The sequence below is a fragment of the Cervus elaphus genome, chromosome 13, assembly GCF_910594005.1.
Source record: "Cervus elaphus chromosome 13, mCerEla1.1, whole genome shotgun sequence".
NCBI lineage: Eukaryota > Metazoa > Chordata > Mammalia > Artiodactyla > Cervidae > Cervus > Cervus elaphus.
Window position 1 is genome coordinate 42,839,030 of NC_057827.1, and position 21,733 is coordinate 42,860,762.

General features: G+C 38.3%; 1 protein-coding gene across 1 annotated transcript; it reads left to right on the plus strand.

Moving 5' to 3' along the window:
• Positions 1-732: 732 nt before the first annotated feature.
• On the plus strand, positions 733-1,372 carry LOC122706849 (60S ribosomal protein L17-like). Its single transcript, XM_043922366.1, has one exon. It carries the CDS (start codon positions 768-770, stop codon positions 1,320-1,322), a length of 555 nt encoding a protein of 184 aa, XP_043778301.1. The 5' UTR covers positions 733-767; the 3' UTR covers positions 1,323-1,372.
• The last annotated feature ends 20,361 nt before the right edge of the window (positions 1,373-21,733 follow it).

Sequence of the window (21,733 nt, forward strand, 5' to 3'; positions counted from 1 at the left end):
GAATCCTCATAAATGGGATTAGGGCCCTAACAAGAAGAGAAAAAAAAAACTCAGCTTTCTTTCTGCAGTGTGAGGATACAGCTAGAAATTGGCAGTCTACAATCCCCAAGAGAGATCTCACCAGAACCTGAACATGCTGGTTCCTTGATCTTGGACTTCCAGTCTCCAGAATTGTGAGACATACATGTCTATTAGTTAAGCCAACCAAAAAAAAAAAGTAAGAAACTCAAGGAAAAGAAGATTTTTGGTGATAAAAATTCTTCAACATGGAAGTTTCAGTTGTATGATGGAGTCTGAAACAATATCCAAAGTGTTGTAAGATGAAGTGAAGTGAGGTGAAGTCACTCAGTCATATCTGACTCTTTGCAACCCCATGGACTGTAGCCTACCAGGTTCCTCCATCCATGGGATTTTCCAGGCAAGAATACTGAAACAGGTTGCCATTTCCTTCTCTAGGAGATCTTCCTGACCCAGGAATTGAACCCAGGTCTCCTGCATTGTAGGCAGACACTTTACCGTCTGAGCCACCAGGGAAGTCCAAGATAATGTTATAAGATATAAGTTATAAGAAGCTATAAGATAATGGATATCAATAAACTGGAGAGAATGAACACTGCTCAATTCATTCTGTATAAATGTCAGCGAAATGAATGATAAATTTTACATGGTAAAAAAAGATATTTCAAGCAAAAATGTTTACTTTTTCTTGTCTTTTAAAAAAAGTTTCCCTCGCTTTTCCGGTAAGCGGCCTGAGCTGACCCTTAAAAATGGTGCGCTATTCACTCGACCCAGAAAACCCCACAAAATCATGCAAATCAAGAGGTTCAAATCTTCGTGTTCACTTTAAGAACACTCATGAGACTGCCCAGGCCATAAAGGGTATGCATATCCGAAAAGCCACCAAGTATCTGAAGGATGTCACTTTAAAGAAGCAATGTGTGCCATTCCGTCGTTACAATGGTGGAGTTGGTAGGTGTGCACAGGCCAAACAGTGGGGCTGGACACAGGGTCGGTGGCCCAAAAAGAGTGCTGAATTTTTACTACACATGCTCAAAAATGCAGAGAGTAATGCTGAACTTAAGGGCTTAGATGTAGATTCTCTGGTCATTGAGCACATCCAAGTGAACAAAGCCCCCAAGATGAGGCGCAGGACTTACAGAGCTCACGGTCGGATCAACCCCTACATGAGCTCTCCCTGCCACATTGAGATGATCCTTACTGAAAAAGAACAGATTGTTCCTAAACCAGAAGAGGAGGTTGCACAGAAGAAAAAGATATCCCAGAAGAAACTGAAGAAACAAAAACTTATGGCCCGGGAATAAATGCCGCAGAAAATAAATGCAAATAAAAGTAAAAAAAAAAAAAAAAAAAAGTTTCCCTCATTTGAACTATATTTGAGGACAGCATACATGAAACCCAAAAAACAAGAAGAGACTAGATGTGACAGAATTCATAAGTGGGGGACCGTATTTCTTGGAGCCTAACCTCGCTTTGTGCATTTCCACACTGAGACGTCCCCTGCCGCTGCACCCCACTTGAGCTACACATGTTTACGCAGAAACTCATGCTCAGAATGCTTTCACGCCCCCATCAGTTCCACCAGTCAAGTTTATCATGCCTGAGCTGAAGCTTGCTTATTCATAACTGAAAATATAAATTGATTTCTAGTTATTATCAAGTTAGCACGTTATTGGGTTTCCCTGGTGACTCAAGCAGTAAAGAATCCACTTGCAATGCAGAGATCTGGGTTTGATCCCTGGGTGGGGAATATCCCCTGGAGAAGGGACTGGCTAGTCACTCCAGAATCTTGCCTTGAGAACTCCATGGACAGAGGAGCTTGGCGGGCTGCAGTTTATGGGGTCACAAAGAGTCAGGCCAGACTGAGTGACTAACGCTTTCACTAGTATGTTATTTTTAAATTATATGTGTATTTTAAAGCAAGAGAAAAGTCTTGATTTGAAGAAATGATTCTCTAATGGGCACTTTAAGCCTTGAAACAATCAGGCAAGTAAGAAGGGAATATGTTGGATTAGAAGCCAGGGAGTGGATGAGGACTTCCAAAACCATTCATAATGCATGGGATGGGAAACTTTTTATTCTACTGTAACTCATATCTCATTTATTTCATCACTTTATAACCATCTACTTTCAGGTCATGTATTTTCTGACTTCCTATCTTAAAATTCCTGATATACTAAAATTATATATGCAGTATTAGAAGTCAACCTAAATATCTGCTAAATTGGTAGAAAGAGCATTTAGAGATTCAAATTCTCTTATTTTTAAGTTAAAATCAAATATTTTATCTCCTCTTATGCAAAAAAATGCTAATCTTTTGCCACCTTTCTCATAAAGTTTAATATGGAAGAAAGCAACTGAGGAAAGATCATGGTAGATCTGATTTTCCAGTTTTGTGGTATTTTGTATGCTTTGCAATGCCTCAAGCTTCCTTTGAATTGACATAAAATGCATGAATGAAATTTTTACATAAAATTGAGAGTATCTGTGATGCTGTTCCAGTTAAGTAAAAGTGGTATATGCTTTGATACATCAAATGATGATAGAAAATAACAGATTTTAAATTATTATATATTTTATTACTTAATATTTATTTTCAAATGACAAAAAAAGGGTTTTAGAATCCAAAATAATTTAGTCCATTGAAATTTTTTGATTTGTGGTTTTTATTTTCTGTTATATCTATTTATCTTATTAACTGCCTTTATTTTCTAAGTTATTCTTTGTAACAATATCTGGATATGATTGCACACGTGAAAAGTTTGTCACAGTTTTTCCTCAACTGCTCAATTGGTGTTCTGGGCACTCACAACACAACATATATGGTGTTAATCCCTTAAACCCAGCAAACTGTTGAAGTATAAAAAACAATATTCTCCAAGTGCAGAGGGTGAAGTAGTGCAAAGATACTTAAAAAGATACAGAAGGCCCATGTCTCTACTACCAGAAGAATTACTGAGCTGCTGTTTGCAATGCTCTGGTTTTGTGCGTAACTTTTCTTGGCAACAGATGCAATATTTATAGTAAAGTCTATCACCGTTTATTAATGTTATACATTAGAGTTATTTGCTACTCTAAAAATGATATGCTAAAATATGCCGAAGCATTTTCAAATAAAACAAGAAAAATGAACTGACAATTTATTAATTACATTTCATTGTTTCATAATGGAACATGATAAACCTTGAATAAAACAATGTAAATATATTGATTCCATTTAGCATAATTGTGCTAACCATTTATAATGAAGTCTCCAGAGAATCCTTTTCTACTTCATTTTCCCTAAAACTGCAAGAGATTTTCTCCCTTCTCTTTCTTGCCCTTACCAATTCAGAACAGTAGCTTTCCAGTAATTCATAAGCAAGAAGAACACAGCAATGTGAACGTGCCTATGTCCGCTGTGCTGATAACAACTTGCTATTTGAGATCTTTCAATTAAATGTGATTTGGAAAAACTTGATGTAGGTATACTGCACTGTGCATGTTGTCTGTTCCAAGACAAAACAGATCAAAAGACTAGTCTCAAAGCTCTGTTAACAGATATTAAAAAGGTTCATCTATTAAATGTATACCAATGATTCAGCTCACCATAAGAAACAATTCTGCCATAAATGTTTCAGATACTGTGGAATGCAAAAGTAGGAAGTTAAAAGACACCTGGAATAATAGGCAAGTTTGGCCTTGGGAGTACAAAATAAAGAAGGGCAAAGGTTAACAGAGTTTTGCCAAGAGAATGCACTGGTCATAGCAAACACCCTCTTCCAACAACTCAAGAGATGACTCTACACATGAACTTCACCAGATGGTCAATACTGAAATCAGACTGATTATATTCTTAGCAGCTGAAGATGGAGAAGCTCTATACAGTCAGCAACAATAAAGATGGGAGCTGACTATGGCTCAGATCATGAACTCCTAATTGTGAAATTCAGACATAAATTGAAGAAAGTAGAGAAAACCACTAGACCATTCAGGGATGACCTAATGCAAATCCCTAATGATTATACAATGGAAGTGACAAATAGAATCAAGGGATTAGATCTGATAGACAGAGTGCCTGAAGAACTATGGACGCAGGTTTGTAACACTGTACAGGAGGCAGTGACCAAATCATCCCTGAGAAAAAAAAATGCAACAAGGCAGAGTGGTTGTCTGAGGAAGCCTTACAAATAGCTGAGAAAAGAACAGAAGTGAAAGGAAAGGAGAAAAGGAAAAATATACCCATATGAAAGCAGAGTTTCAAAGAATAGCAAGGAGAGAGAAGAAAGCCTTCTTAAGTGATCAGTGCAAAGAAATAGAGGAAAACAATAGAATGGGAAAGACTAGACATCTCTTCAAGAAAATTAGAGATACCAAGGGAACATCTCATGCAAATTTGGGCACAATAAAAGAGAAAAGGTATGGACCTAATAGAAGCAGAAGAGATTTAAAAGCAATGGCAAGAATACACAGAAGAACCTTATATTAAAGGTCTTAAAAACCCGGATAATCACAGTGCTGTCATCACTTAGCTAAAGCCAGACATCCTGGAGTGTGAAGTCAAGTGGGCCTTAGGAAGCATTACTATGAACAAAGCTAGTGGAGGTGATGGAACTCCAGTTGAGCTCAATGCACCGGTCACAGCAAACACCCTCTTGAGCTATTTCAAATCCTAAAAAGGGATGCTGTTAAAGCACTGTACTCAGTATGCCAACAAATTTGGAAAACTCAGCAGTAGCCTGAGTTATGAGTTGGAAAGTTATGACCAACCTAGACAGCATATTAAAAATCAGAGACGTTACTTTGCCAACAAAAGTCCGTCTAGTCAAGGCTATGGATTTTCCAGTAGTCATGTATGGATGTGAGAGTTGGACCATAAAGAAGGCTGAGTGCTGAATAATTGATGCTTTTGAACTGTGGTGTTGGAGAAGACTCTTGACAGTCCCTTGGACTGCAAGGAGATCCAACCAGTCCGTCCTCAAGGAGATCAGTCCTGGGTGTTCATCAGAAGGATTGATGTTGAAGGTGAAACTCCGATACTTTGGCCACCTGATGTGAACAGCTAACGCATTTGAAAAGACCCTAAAAGGCTGGGAAAGATTGAGGGCAGGAGGAGAAGGGGACAACAGAGGATGAGATGGTTGGATGGCATCACCAACTCAATGGACATGAGTTTGGGTAAACTCCGGGAGTTGGTGATGGACAGGGAAGCCTGGTGTGCTGCAGTTCATGGGGTCGCAAAGAGTCGGACATGACTGAGCGACTGAACCAAACTGAACAGCAGTGGCCACAGGACTGGAAAAGGTCAGTTTTCAGTTTTCAATCCCAAAGACAGGCAATACCAAACAATATTCACATTTCCACACAATTGCACTCATTTCACATGCTATTAAGGTAATGCTCAAAATCCTTAAGACTAGGCTTCAACAGGAGGTGAACTGAGAATTTCAAGATGTACAAGCTGGATTTAGAAAAGGCAGAGAAACCAGAGATCAAATTTTCAGCATCCCTTGGATCACAGAAAAAGCAAGGGAATTCCAGCAAAACATCTATTTTTTCTTCATTGACTATGAAAATTGTCATGTCTAATTGCTCATTAGAAAAGACCCTGATGCAGGGAAAGACTGAGGGCAGGAGAAGCGGCCAACAGAGGATGAGATGGCTGGATGCCATCATTGACTCAATAAACATGAGTATGAGCAAACTCCCGGAATATAGAAGGACAGAGAAACCAGCATGTTGCAGTCCATCAGGTTGCAAAGAGTTGGACATGGCTGAGTGATTGAACAAAAAATAGACCATGTTTTTACTGACTTCAGAAAAAACTTCAGCTTGGATAACTGCAATGTATAGGAATACCCAACAACTCAATAGAGTTGAGTTAGATATAGAATCTCTGGTCATGGAGCAAGAGATGCACACTGACATGAAAACTTATCTTTTAAAAACTAAACTGTTTGCACACATATTTATGTGTGTGTTCCTGATGGTTCTGAAAACATTATGCATGTATCCTGAATATGAGGAAACAGTCTCTATTTTAATACCAAGAAAAAGAATAGAAACAGGGCTGGGGTTGGGGGGATGGATAAGAGAAGACATATACTCAACTGCATTTGAAAATTCAGTATACAAGAATGTTCCATACTTCATATAATCAGAGAGAAAATGGACTCCTTTATAAAGAGGGTGGCTAAATAAGGAGAACCACGTGGAAAATAATAAAAGTGGACCAATTCTTTACATTATACATTAGGGTAAGTTCAAAAGGTATTAGAGAGTTGACCGGTCAAAAAATAAAGCAAGACAAGTATTAGTCAGTTCAGTCGCTCAGTCGTGTCTGACTCTTTGTGACCCCATGGACTGCAGCACGCCAGGCCTCCCTGTCCATCACCAACTCCCAGAGTTTACTCAAACTCATGTCCACTGAGTCGGTGATAACATCCAACCATCTCATCCTCTGTTGTCCCCTTCTCCTCCCGCTTTCAATCTTTCCCAGCATCAGGGTCTTTCTTTTCAAATGAGTCAGTTCTTCACATCAGGTGGCCAAAGTATTGGCGTTTCAGCTTCAGCATCAGTCCTTCCAATGAATATTCAGGACTGATTTCCTTTAGGATGGACTGGTTGGATCTCTCTGCAGTCCAAGGGACTCTCAAGAGTCTTCTCTAACACCACAGTTCAAAAGCATCAATTCTTCGGGGCTCAGCTTTCTTTATAGTCCAACTCTCACATCCATACATGACTACAGGAAAAACCATAGCCTTGACTAGATGGGCGTTTGTTGGCAAAGTAATGTCTCTGCTTTTTAATACACTGTCTCGGTTGGTCATAACTTTTCTTCCAAGGAGCAAGCATATTTTAAGTTCAATCCGTAGCCAGCAACTAAAACCCTACATGCCATGGAGCAGCTAAGCCCACATGCCACAACTACTGAGCCCATGTGCCACAACTAGAGCGCCCGGGTGCCACAGTGAGAGATGCTGCATGACCCAAAATCCTGTGTCACAACTCAGACCTCATGCAGCTAAACACATAAATAAACATACTTTAAAAATTTTGTAAAAATAATAATAATAGCAGCTTGTGTTTGGGGAAAACTTCTAACCATGACTCAAAATGCAGGAGGAATAATGGGGAAAATTACTAGTCTTATGAAAATTTAAGAATCTTCTATAAGGAAAAAAAAATACCAGAATCAAACTAAAAAAGCAAACCAGGGGAACAATGCAATTATATCACAGGCAAAGGGATAAGTATCCTTGATATATTATTAAATTCAAATAATAAAGAAAAGCACCCAAAACCCTAAATGATATGTGGGATGAACAATATTTAATCTTTCTTATAGTAAAAGAGTATACCATAAGACTATTTCTCACCAATCAGATACAATACAAAAGTTTAATAACAGAAGCCATAGCGAGGCTATTGGAAAACAGACATTCTAATATATTAGAGGTGGGAATGCAAAATACTGTCAATTTAACCCCTAAAAAGAGAATTGGCAATACCTAACAAAAATCACATATATGTATATTAACCTTTTGACCTAGCAATCCCCCTTCTAGGAAACTATTCCAAAATATATTGATAAAATATACATGAGTTGATTTATTACAGCATTCTTTGCAACAACAAAAGATTTGGAAAAACACACATGCCCATCCAATTGGGAATGAGCCATGTACATGAAAAATAATGAGGAATATACCTGTATACTACCATGACATGATCTCCAAGGTAGTTGGAAAATACCAAGATAGAAAATAGTTAGTGTAGTTTGCTACTGTGTATTTAAGGAAGCGACTACATCTACTTGTATATTCATATAAAATTATAAAATTTATATTACAATATTATAGCACATAAAATATATATTTTTAAAAATAAACATGTATTATAAAAATAAGCATAAAGTTAAATACATGAGAATATCTCTAGTGGATTTAGGAACTAATATAAAAAAGGCAATCACTGGCCATAGACTAGAAAATTTGAGCATCAATAAGGATAATGATTGCCATAAACTGAAACACATGAGATAGGTTTTATTTAGTCTATCATTTTGAAAATATTCTCAAAAAAAAAGACAACAACATTAATCTCTTTGGAGGGCATTAATGAACTGACAGCATATTAAAAAGCAGAGACATCATTCTTCCTACAAAGGTCCACACAGTCAAAGCTATGGTTTTTCCAGTAATCATGTACAGATGTGAGAGCTGCACAAAAAAAAAGGGCTGGAAAAGGTCAGTTTTCATTCCCATCCCTAAGAAAGGCAATCCCAAAGAATGCTCAAACTACTGCACAATTGTACTCATCTCACATGCTAATAAAGTAATGCTCAAAATTCTCCAAGCCAGGCTTCAACAATACATGAACTAAGAACTCCCAGATGTTCAAGCTGATTTTAGAAAAGGCTGAGGAACCAGAGACCAAATTGCCAATATCCACTGGATCACTGAAAAAGCAAGATAGTTCCAGAAAAACATCTATTTCTGCTTTATTGACTACACAAAAGCCTTCGACTGTGTGGATCATAATAAACTGTGGAAAATTTTGAAAGAGATGGGAATACCAGACCACCTGACCTGCCTCTTGAGAAACCTGTATGCAGGTCAGGAAGCAACAGTTAGAACTGGACATGGAACAACAGGCTGGTTCCAAATAGAAAAAGGAGTATGTCAAGGCTGTATATTGTCATCCTGCTTATTTAATTTATATGCAGAGTACCTCATGAGAAACTCTGGGCTGGAAGAAGCACAAGCTGGAATCAAGATTGCCTGGAGAAATATCAATAACCTCAGATATGTAGATGACACCACCCTTATGGCAGAGAGTGAAGAGGAACTAAAAAGCCTCTTGATGAAAGTGAAAGAGGAGAGAGAAAAAGTTGGCTTAAAGCTTAACATTCAGAAAACTAAGATCATGGCATCTGGTCCCATCACCTCATGGGAAATAGATGGGGAGACAGTGGAAACAGTGTCAGACTTTATTTTTTTGGGCTCCAAAATCACTGCGGATGGTGACTGCAGCCATGAAATTAAAAGACGCTTACTCCTTGGAGGGAAAGTTGTTACCAACCTAGATAGCATATTAAAAAGCAGAGACATTACTTTGGCAACAAAGGTCCGTCTGGTCAAGGCCATGGTTTTTCCAGTGGTCATGTATGCATGTAAGAGTTGGACTGTGAAGAAAGCTGAGCACCGAAAAATTGATCCTTTTGAACTGTGGTGTTGGAGGAGACTCTCAAGAGTCCCTTGGACTGCAAGGAGATCCAACCAGTCCTACCTAAAGGAGATCAGTCCTCGGTGTTCATTGGAAGGATGGATGCTGAAGCTGAAACTCCAGTACTTTGGCCACCTCATGCGAAGAGTTGACTCATTTGAAAAGATCCTGATGCTGGGAGGGATTGGGGGCAGAAGGAGAAGGGGGCGACAGAGGATGAGATGGCTGGATGGCATCACCGACTTGATGGGCATGAGTTTGAGTAAACTCCGGGAGTTGGTGATGGACAGGGAGGCCTGGCGTGCTGCGATTCATGGGGTCGCAAAGAGTCGGACATGACTGAGCGACTGAACTAAACTGAACTGACTGAGCACTGAAGAACTGATGCCATCGAACTGTGGTGCTAGGGAAGACTCTCCTGAGAGTCCCTTGCACTGCAAGGAGATCCAACCAGTCAATCCTAAAGGAAATGAACCCTGAATATTCATTGCAAGGACTGTTGCTGAAGCTGAAGCTCCAATACTTTGGCCACCTGATGTGAAGAGCCAACTCATTAGAAGAAACTCTGATGCTGGGAAAGATTGAAGGCAGGAAGAGAAGAGATGACAGAGAAAGATGTTTGGATGGCATCACCGACTCAATGGTCATGAGCATGAGCAAACTCTGTGAGATGGTGAAGGACAGGGAAGCCTGGCATGCTGCAGTCCATGGGGTTGCAAAGAGTCAGACAGGACTAAGGGACCAAACAACAGCAATGAACTGACATTTTTTAAAACAGTAAAGAAAGGAAAAGATCAAGCAGTTATCCCACCACTCCTATACTAACTGTAATTCAGGGTAACCAAGTAGTCAGCGAGGGTAATTTCATCTTTCTAAAATTATTCCAGTTAATGAATAAAGAAATGATAAAAATAAAATATCACAATTTTATACATCCTAAGGAAATATAAGTCTGAGCAATATTCATCAATTACTATAATATAAAAAAAAATTAACCAGTTAGACACCATGTGCTTCCTAATGGAAATACCCTCAGACAGTAAAGAATTTGCCTGTAATGCAGGAGACCCAGATATGATCTCTGGGTCAGGAAGACTCCCTGGAGAAAGGAATGGCTACTCCAGTATTCTTGCCTGGAGAATTCCATGAACAGAGGAGGCTGGTGGGCTACAGTCCATGGGGTTGCAAAGAGCTGGATATGACTGAGCAACTAACACTTTCGCACTTAACAAAGATTTCTTATAAAAACAAACAACCCCCCAACCCAAATCCGATGTGGACTACACTCCTTGCCTCCTGATTCCTTCTGTTTTCTTCTGTCATCTATAGAGATGACCCTAAATCACTAACCTGAGGAGCAGGGATATTTCTTTACTCCTTTGGGATATGAGTCCTCACCCGTTTGTTACAATTATTTTCTCCTAAACATCATTTTACTCCCATTACAATCCTCCTGTTGCAGGGATTTACCAGCAATGTTTTGTTGCATTGTTTACCAGCAATCTAAATTTCCATTAAAGACCAGGAGATTAGGAATGGGAAGTCAAGGAGAAAGGAACTAGATTCACAGGTTTATGGAATGTGAAGTAGAGGAGATGGAGCCAGGGCAAGGTCAGCAATGTAACTGGTGGAAGATTATAATATGGTGGATAAAACAAGTAGAATTCCTATGAATCCAAATCCAGTCTCAGTTCCAGTGCTCATCATTACCCATACTTCTGATCAGCCACCTGAATCTCCCACCCTTTGTGTCAGCAAGGCAGAGACAAGGAGCAGTGCCAGGAAGACCCCGGACACTCTAACTGCTAACAATGAATACAGCATCTTTAAGAGCAGGACTTACATCCTCCTGGATCTTTGTAGCACACACATCACCTAGTACATTGGTATGTATGTGGTAAGCATTTGGTAAGTAAATAGTGAACATATGACAATGTAATAAAATAGAGAAATGATAGCAAATGGTGTCATCATAGGCTACTAAAGTCTTCACTGAAGAAAAATAAACTTGTTAAATTGCAACACTAAAATTTTATCTAAAAATTAACAGTCTAAAGTTTTTCTTCAGCATATCACTTAAAAAGTTAGAAAAAGAACCACAAAATAAATCCAAAGAGCTGAAGAAAGGGTTTATGAAGATAAAAAACAAATATCCCCAAAATAGAGAAACCAAGATACAATTAGAGAGGACCTACACAGTAGTGGTGAACATGGCATATTTGACATTTGGACCAAAACTTTCCTTGTTAACATCCCTTTCCTCTCTATGAAAAAATTCAGTAATAATCATGAAATGAAGTAATGAATAATGGCCAGAAAAGACACACACACACAGTAAACATTTTTTTCTATTATACTTATATATACAGTCACACCAGCAGACAATTTCTTAAAAATAAATATCAATAGCAAAAGGATATAAATAATGGTATAGTTTTTAAATTACATTGACATATTTTGTTTTGAAAAAAGAAAAGAAACACTTGCATCTACATAATAAATAATAAGTTTAGAGCTAATAACAAAGGACTTTCAGTTCAGTTCAGTCACTCAGTCATGAGTAACTCTTTGCAACCCCATGAACCACAGCATGCCAGGCCTCCCTGTCCATCACCAACTCCTGGAGTCCACCCAAACCCATGTCCATTGAGTCAGTGATGGCATCCAACTATTTCATCCTGTCATCCCCTTCTCCTCCTGCCCTCAATCTTTCTCAGCATCAGGGTCTTTTCAAATGAGTCAGCTCTTCACATCAGGTGGCCAAAGTATCGGAGTTTCAGCTTCAACATCAGTCCTTCCAATGAACACCCAGGATTGATCTCCTTGAGGATGGACTGGTTGGATCTCTTTGCAGTCCAAGGGAATCTCAAGAGTCTTCTCCAACACCACAGTTCAAAAGCATCAGTTCTTCGGCACTCAGCTTTCTTTATAGTCCAATTCTCACATCCATACTACTGGAAAAACCATAGCTTTGACTAGATGGACCTTTGTTGACAAAGTAAAGTCTCTGCTTTTTAATATGCTTTCTGGGTTGGTCATAACTTTCCTTCCAAGGGGTTAGAGTCTTTTAATTTCATGGCTGCAATCATCATCTGCAGTGATTTTGGAGCCCCCCCAACAAAACAAAGGACTTTAGTACAAGCAATTAATAAAAAATAATAAATTTTTATTTTAGTGATAGCATTCAAATTTCATATCATATTTCATGTTTGAAGTAAAACTTTGCACTTAACAATGTAATATTACTCAAACTACTTTAGAATCTTTTTAACTGTTCAAAGTTTTAAACAAATATATGATGCTGATAAAAGAAATCATAGATGATACACACTTCTAGATGGACAGATATCCCATGTTCTTGGATTGGAAGAGTCAGTATTGTCAAAATGACTACTGCTGAATGCAATCTATAGATTCAATGCAATCCCTATCAAATTACTGACAATTTTTCACAGAACTTGAGCAAATTTGTGGTTTTTTATCTTTTTTTATTTATTTTTTTTTTCAGTGGGTTTTGTCATACATTGACATGAATCAGCAATAGATTTACACGTATTCCCCATCCCGATCCCCCCTCCCACCTCCCTCTCCACCCGATTCCTCTGGGTCTTCCCAGTGCACCAGGCCCGAGCACTTGTCTCATGCATCCAACCTGGGCTGGTGACCTGTTTCACCATAGATAATATACATGCTGTTCTTTTGCAACATCCCACCCTCACCTTCTCCCACAGAGTTCAAAAGTCTGTTCTGTATTTCTGTGTCTCTTTTTCTGTTTTGCATAAAGGGTTGTCGTTACCATCTTTCTAAATTCCATATATATGTGTTAGTATGCTGTAATGTTCTTAATCTTTCTGGCTTACTTCACTCTGTATAATGGGCTCCAGTTTCATCCATCTCATTAGAACTGGTTCAAATGAATTCTTTTTAATGGCTGAGTAATATTCCATGGTGTATATGTACCACAGCTTCCTTATCCATTCATCTGCTGATGGGCATCTAGGTTGCTTCCATGTCTTGGCTATTATAAACAGTGCTGTGATGAACATTGGGGTGCACGTGTCTCTTTCAGATCTGGTTTCCTCAGTGTGTATGCCCAGAAGTGGGGAAATACGCAAGATTTCAAATAGCCAAAGCAATCCTGAGAAAGAAAAACGGAGCTGGAGGAATCATATCCCTGACTTCAGACTATACTACAAAGCTATAGTCATCAAAATAGTATGATGATGGCACAAAAACAGAAATGTAGATCAATGGAACAGTATAGAAAGCCCAAAAATAAACCCACGCACCTACGGTCAATTAATCTATGACAAAGGAGGGAAGGATGTTCAGTAGAAAAGAGTCTCTTCAATAAGTGGTGCTGGGAAAACTGGACAGACACATGAAAAAGAACAAAATTAGAATATTCTCTAGTACCATACACAAAAGTAAGCTAAAAATGGATTAGACCTAAATGTAAGACTGGATACTATGAAACTCTTAGGGGAAAAGAGAAGGTCATTCTTTGACATAAATCACAGCAATATCTTTTTCGATCTATCTCCTAGAGTAATGACAACAAAAATAAAGAAGTGGGACCTAATTAAACTTAAAACCCTCTACCCAGAAAAGGAAATCATCAACAAAATGAAAAGAAAGCCCACAGAATGGGAGAAAATATTTGCAAATAAAGTAACCAATAAGGGATTAATCTCTAAAATAGACAGCAACTCATGAAGCTCAATATCAGAAAAATAAAAAAATAAGCAGAAAATCTGAATAGATATTTCTCCAAAGAAGTCATACAGATGGCCAAAAGGCACATGAAAAGATCCTCAACATTACTAATTCTTAGAGAAATGCAAATCAAAACTACAATGAAGTGTCACCTCACACAACTCAGAATGGCCATCATCAAAAAGTCTACAAACAATGAATCCTAGAGACTGTGTGGAGAAAAGGTAACCCTCCTACACTGTTGGCAGGAATGTAAATTGGTATAACCACTATGGAGAACACTATGGAGATTGCTTAAAAAGCAAAATATAGAGCTACTGTGTGATCCAGTAATCCCACTCCATAATTAAATATACATGCACTTCAATATTCACTGCAGCACTACTTACAACAGCCAAGACATGAAAGCAAAGTCAATGTCCACCGATAGAGGAATGGATAAAGAATACGTGGTGTATATAAATATATATATATATACATATATATATATATATAGTGTATGTGTGTGTATATACACATATATATACAGTGTATCTATATATATGTATATATACAATGGAATATTACTTAGCCATAAAAAGAATGAAATAATGCCATTTTCACAATATAGATGGATCTAGAGATTGTCATACTAAGTGAAGTGAGACAAAGACAAATATCATATAATATCACTTATATATTAATTTTTTTAGAAATGATATAAATTAACTTATTTACAAAACAGAGACAGACTCACAGACTTAGAAAAAATCTTATGATTACTGAAGGGGAAAAGTGGGGTTAGGGATAAATTAGGAGGTTGGGATGAACATATATACATGACGATATGTTAAATAGGTAATCAATAAGGACCTACTGTATAGCACAGGGAACTCGACTCAATATTCTGTAATAACCTATATGGGAAAAGAATCTGAAAAGAAGGGATATTTGTATAAGTGAATCACTTTGCTGTACATCTGAAACTAACACAACATTGTAACTCAATTATATTTCAATGTAAAATAAAAATTTAAGTTAAAAAGTACAAACCTCCAGTTAAAACATAAATAAGTACTGTAAATGTAATGTATAACATAATGGCTATAGCTAACACTCATGAATGATGTACATGAAAGTTGTTAAGAGTAAATCTAAGAGTTCTCATTACAAGGAGGAAATATTTTTTCTTTTTTTCTCCATATCTTCTCATTATATCTAAATGAGATGATAGATGTTAAGTAAACTTATTGTGGTAATCATTTCACAACATATATAAGTCAAACCCTTATGTTGTACAACATATGTATACATGTGTATATATATGTATACAACCCTTATGGATACAGTGATATATCCACTATATCAACAAAATGAAAAAAATCAGAAAAACTGAAAAGTTCCAAGTGTAATCTAGAATGAAAGAAATGAAGCAAATTGAGATCTAGGTCTTGTTATCATTGTTTATTTTTACTGTATAAACATGGAGGTGGTTTCATCGCTAAGTCATGTCCGACTCTTGTGACACCATGAACTATAGCCTGCCAGGCTCCTCTGTCTATGAGATTTCCCAAGCAAGAATACTGGAGTGGGTTACCATTTCCTTCTCCAGGGGATGTTCCTGAACCAGGATGGAACCAGTGTCTTCTGCACTGGCAGGCAGAGTTTTTGCTGCTGAGTCACTAGGGTATAAATAGAGGAACACGTAAAACCATAGCAGTTGGAGACACAGACTATCTAAAATAATACCTATTTTAATTTACTATCTAAAACAGTGCTTAAAACTGAGTCTGAAAAGGGCAAAGGTAGATAGACTCAGTAGTTGGATATTCTCTAATTAACTTCCAGGATGAATATTATGTTTAATAACACAAATAAGTACATTTGTTGTTTACTTGCTAAGTCCTGTCAGACTCTTTGCAAGCCCATGGACTGCAGTGTGCCAAGCTTCCCAGTCTTTCACTATATCCTGGAGTTTGCTCAGACTCATATTCATTGAGTTAGTGATGCTATCCAACCATTTCATCCTCTGCCATCCACTTTTCTCATCAGCATCAGACTTTTTCAATGAGTTGGCTCTTCTCAAGTGTCCAAAGTATTGGAGCTTCAGCTTCAGCATCAGTCCTTCCAATGGTTATTCAGGGTTGATTTCCCTTAGGATTGACTGGTTTGATATCCTTGCAATCCAAGCAACTCTTAAGAGTCTTCTCCAGCACCACAGTTTGAAAGCATCAATTCTTTGGTGCTCAGCCTTCTTTATGGTCCAACTCTCACATCCATATGTGACTACTGGAAAAACCATAGACTTGACTAGATGGAACTTGTGGGCAAAGTAATGTCTCTGCTTTTGTATACGCTGTCTAGGTTTGTCACAGCTTTTCTTCCAAGGAGCAAGTGATAGTTAATTTCATGCCTGCAGTCACCATTCTCAGTGATTTTGGAGCTCAAGAAAATAAAATATATCAATGTTTCCACTTTTTCCCTTTCTATGTGCCATGAGGTGATGGGACCAGATGCCATGATCTTAGTTTTGTGAATGTTAAGTTTCAAGACAGCTTTTTCACTCTCCTCTATCACCGTCATCAACAGGCTCTTAAGTTCCTCTTCACTTCCTGCCAGTAGAGTGGTGACACATGCATATCTAAGGTTGTTATTTCTCCTGGCCATCTTGACTCCAGCTTTTGATTCATCCAGTCCAGCATTTTGCATGGTGTACTCTTCATAGAAGTTAAATAAGCAGGGTAACAATATACAGCCTTGACGCACTCCCTTCCCAATTTTGAACCAGTCCATCGTAGTTTCATGTCTGGTTCAAACTGTTGCTTCTTGACCTGCATATAGGCTTCTCAGGAGACAGGTAAGGTGGACTGTTATTCCCATCTCTTAAGAATTTCCACAATTTGCTGTGATCCACACAAAGGCTTTAGCATAGTAAATGAAGCAGAAGTAGATGATTTTCTGGAATTGTCTTGCTTTCTCTGATGAATGTTGGCAATTTGATCGCTGGTTCCTCTGCCTTTTCTAAATCCAGCTTGTGGAACTGGAAGTTCTTGGTTCATATACTGCTGAAGCCTAGGTTGAAGGATTTTGAGCATTACCTTGCTAGCAGGTGAAATGAGTGCAATCGTACCGTACCTTGAACATTTTTTGGCACTGCCCTTCATTGGGATTGGAATGAGAACTGACCTTTTCCAGCCCTGTGATCACTGATGAGTTTCTCAAATTTGCTGGCATACTGAGTACAACACTTTCACAGCATCATCATTCAGGATTTTAAATAGCTCAGCTGGAATTCCATCACCTCCATGAGCTTTGTTTGTAATAATGCCTCCTAAGGCCCATTTGACTTCATACTCCAGGATGTCTGGTACTAGATGAGTGATCACACCGTCATGGTTATTAAAACCTTTTATGTATAATTTTTCCATGCACTCTCATCATCTCTTCTTAATCTCTTCTTCTGTTAGATCCTTAGCATTTCTGTCCTTTATCATGCATGTTCCTATGCAATATTGCTCTTTACAGCATCAGACTTTACTTTCACCACCAGATGGATCCACAACTGAGTGTCACTTCTGCTTTGACCCAGCTTTTTCCTCTTTCTGGTGCTATTTCTCTGCTCTTTCCCAGTAGCATATTGGACACCTCCTGACCTAGGGGGCTCATTTCTGGTATCATAATGTTTTGCCTTTTCATGCTGTTCATGGGCTTCTCAGGGCAAGACTACTAGGGTGGTTTGCCATTTCCTCCTCCAAATAAGTATACAGTAACTGAAAATTTACATTTTTCAAAACTCAGTAGTCACAACAACAATTACTTCGATCTTAGCATATCAAATTCCAGTTGAGTTACTTCAAATCCTAAAAGATGATGCTGTGAAAGTTCTGCACTCAATATGCCAGCAAATTTGGAAAACTCAGCAGTGGCCACAGGACTGGAAAAGGTCAGTTTTCATTCCAAACCCTAAGAAAGGCAATGCCAAAGAATGCTCAAACTCAGTTCTAATGAGATGGATGAAATTGGAGCCCATTATACAGAGTGAAGTAAGCCAGAAAGATAAAGACCAGTACTGTATACTAACGCATATATATGGAATTTAGAAAGATGGTAACGATAACCCTATATGTAAAACAGAAAAAGAGAAACAGATGTACAGAACAGACTTTTGGACTCTGTGGGAGAAGGCGAGGGTGGGATGTTTTGAGAGAACAGCATCAAAATATGTATATTATCAAGGGTGAAACAGATCACCAGCCCAGGTTGGATGCAGGAGACAAGTGCTCGGGGCTGGTGCACTGGGATGACCCAGAGGGATGGGGTGGAGAGGGAGGTGGGAGAGGGGATCGGGATGGGGATTACATGTAAATCCATGGCTGATTCTGTCATTGTATGGCAAAAACCACTACAATATTGTAAAGTAATTAGCCTCCAACTAATAAAAATAAATGGAAAAAAAATATTAGAAGAGGAAAAAAAAAATTGTGCTCAAACTACCGCACAATCGCACTAATATCGCATGCTAGTAAAGTAATGCTCAAAATTCTCCAAGCCAGGCTTCAACAGTACTTAAACCATGAACTTCCAGATGTTCAAGCTGGATTTAGAAAAGGCAGAGGAACCAGAGATCAAATTGCCAACATCCGTTGGATAATCGAAAAAGCAAGAGAGTTCCAGAAAAACATCTACCTCTGCTTTACTGACTACTCCAAAGCCTTTGACTGTGTGGAACGGCCTTTGACTCTGTGGAGCACAACAAACTGTGGAAAATTCTTAAAGAGATGGGAATACCAGACCACCTTACTTGCCTCCTGAGAAACCTGTATGCAAGTCAAGAAGCAACAGTCAGAACCAGACATGAAACAATGGACTGGTTCAAAATTGAGAATGGAGTACATCAAGGCTGTATATTGTCACCCTGCTTATTTAACCTTATTATTCAGAGAATAATTTGGGATGAATGAAGCATAAGCTGGAAGCAAGATGCCAGGAGAAATATCAATAAACTCAGATATGCAGATGATACCACCCTTATGGCAGAAAGCAAAGAACTAAAGAACCTCTTGATAAAAGTGAAAGAGGGGAGTGGAAAAAGTTGGCTTAAAATTCAACATTCAGAAAACTAAGATCATGGCATCTGGTCCCATCACTTCATGGCAAATAGATGGGGGAACAATGGAAACAGTGACTGACTTTATTTTGGGGGGCTCCAAAATCACTGCAGATGGTGATTGCAGCCATGAAATTAAAAGACGCTTACTCCTTGGAAGGAAAGCTATGACCAACCTAGACAGCATATTAAAAAGCAGAGACATTACTTTGCCAACAAAGGTCCATCTAAGTCAAAGCTATGATTTTTCCAGTAGTCATGTATGGATGTGAGAGTTGGACTATAAAGAAAGCTGAGCACCAAAGATTTGATGCTTTTGGACTGTGGTTTTTGAGAAGACTCTTGAGAGTCCCTTGTACTGCAAGGAGATCCAACCAGTCCATCCTAAAGGAAATCAGTCCTGAATATTCATTGGAAGGATTGATGCTAAAGCTGAAACTCAACTTTGGCCACCTGATGCGAAGAGCTGATTCATTTGAAGAGACCCTGATGCTGGGAAAGATTGAGGGCAGGAGGAGAAGGAGATGACAGAGGATGAGATGGCTGGATTGCATCACCAACTCAATGGACATGAGTTTGAGTAAACTCTGGAGTTGGGGATGGACAGGGAGGCCTGGCATTCTGCAGTCCATGAGGTTGCTAAGAGTCAGACACGACTGAGCGACTTAACTGAACTAGGATATAAAACAGTTTTCATTGGGGGTGTATCATTGGTAAATATTAGGATTACTAGTGCATGATGATAATAAAAAGCATGTCAACTTTTAGTTAACCTTATCTTCAGTTTTATTTCTCTACAGATAATGTACCTACTTATTGCCTATACCCTGGTAAGCCCACTCCTACCACCACATTCATTATATTTCACTAGTGCAAAGGATAATAGTTGAAAGACTAGTGGAAAAACATAAAAATTTTACCAAGGAGAGGAGATACTAATAAACAATATTAGGAACATAAAAAGGAATTAAATATCACAGTATTTAAAAAGTTAGTGATATTCCAAACAATTTATATGATAATAATTTGAGATACTTAGATGAAATGAAAATTTCCTAGTAAAATGTTACTTATAAAAACCAACTAAGATTATTGTATTAGTCAATTAAATTAAATGTTATTCACATAAAGAAAAAACTGGTCAACCAGGATTAGCAGTAAATTATGCCAAACCTTCAAGGAACTGGTAATTCCAATTTTAAGTTCACTTTTCCAGAAAATATAGAAGGAGAAACTCCCAACTCATGCCATGAGATCAGCATATCCTTGATATCAAAATAAGACAACAACAGAATGAGAAATGAAAAGGCTAGCTAGTATTATTTGTGAACCCTAAAGGAAAGATTCCAAACAAAGTGTTAACCAAATATAGTGGTATACCCCCCCAAAAAAAATCATGAACCAGGTAGGATTTATTTCAACAATATATTATTTGATATTATTAATAGAGATCTCTTCAAGAAAATTAGAGATGCTAAGGGAATATTTCATGCAAAAATGGGCACAATAAAGGACAGAAACTGCAAGGACCTAACAGAAACTGAAGAGATTAACAAGAGGTGGCAAGAATACACAGAAGAACTGTACCAAAAAGGTCTTAATGACCCTGATAATCCTGATGGTGTGGTCACTCACCTAGAACCAGACATCCTGGAGTATGAAGTCAAATGGGCCTTAGGAGGCATTATTACAAACAAAGCTCGTGGAGCTGATGGAATTCCAGCTGAGCTATTTAAAATCCTGAATGATGATGCTGTGAAAGTGTTGTACTCAGTATGCCAGCAAATTTGAAAAACTCATCAGTGATCACAGGGCTGGAAAAGGTCAGTTCTCATTCCAATCCCAATGAAGGGCAGTGCCAAAAAATGTTCAAGGTACTGTACGATTGCACTCATTTCACCTGCTAGCAAGGTAATGCTCAAAATCCTTCAACCTAGGCTTCAGCAGTATATGAACCAAGAACTTCCAGTTCCACAAGCTGGATTTAGAAAAGGCAGAGGAACCAGAGATCAAATTGCCAACATTCATTGGATCATAGAGAAAGCAAGAGAATTCCAGAAAAAATATCTACTTCTGCTTCATTGACTTTGACTGGTCAATTAACATTGACTTTGGTCAGATGGATCACAACAAACTGTGGAAAATCCTTAAAGAGATGGGAATACCAGTCCATCTTACCTGTCTCCTGAGAAGCCTATATGCAGGTCAAGAAGCAACAGTTAGAACCAGGCATGGAACTACAGACTGGTTCAAAATTGGGAAATAAATGCATCAAGGCTATATACTATCACCCTGCTTATTTAACTTCTGTGCAGAGAACATCATGTGAAATGTCTAGCTTGATGAACCACAAGCTAAATTCAAGATTGCTGGGAGAAATATCAATAACAACCTCACATATGCAGATGATATCACCCTAATGGCAAAAAGTGAAGAGGAACCAAAGAACATCTTGATGAGGGTTAAAGAGAAGAGTGAAAAAGCTGGCTTAAAAACTAACTTTCACAAAACAAAGATCATGGCATCTGGCCCCATCACTTCATGACAAATAGAAGGGGGAAAAGTGGAAACATTGACAGACTATTTGGGCTCTAAAATCACTGGGAATGGTGGCTGCAGCCACAAAATTAAACGATGCCTGCTCCTTGGAAGAAAAACTATGACAAATCTAAACAGTATATTAAAAAGCAGAGGCATTACTTTACC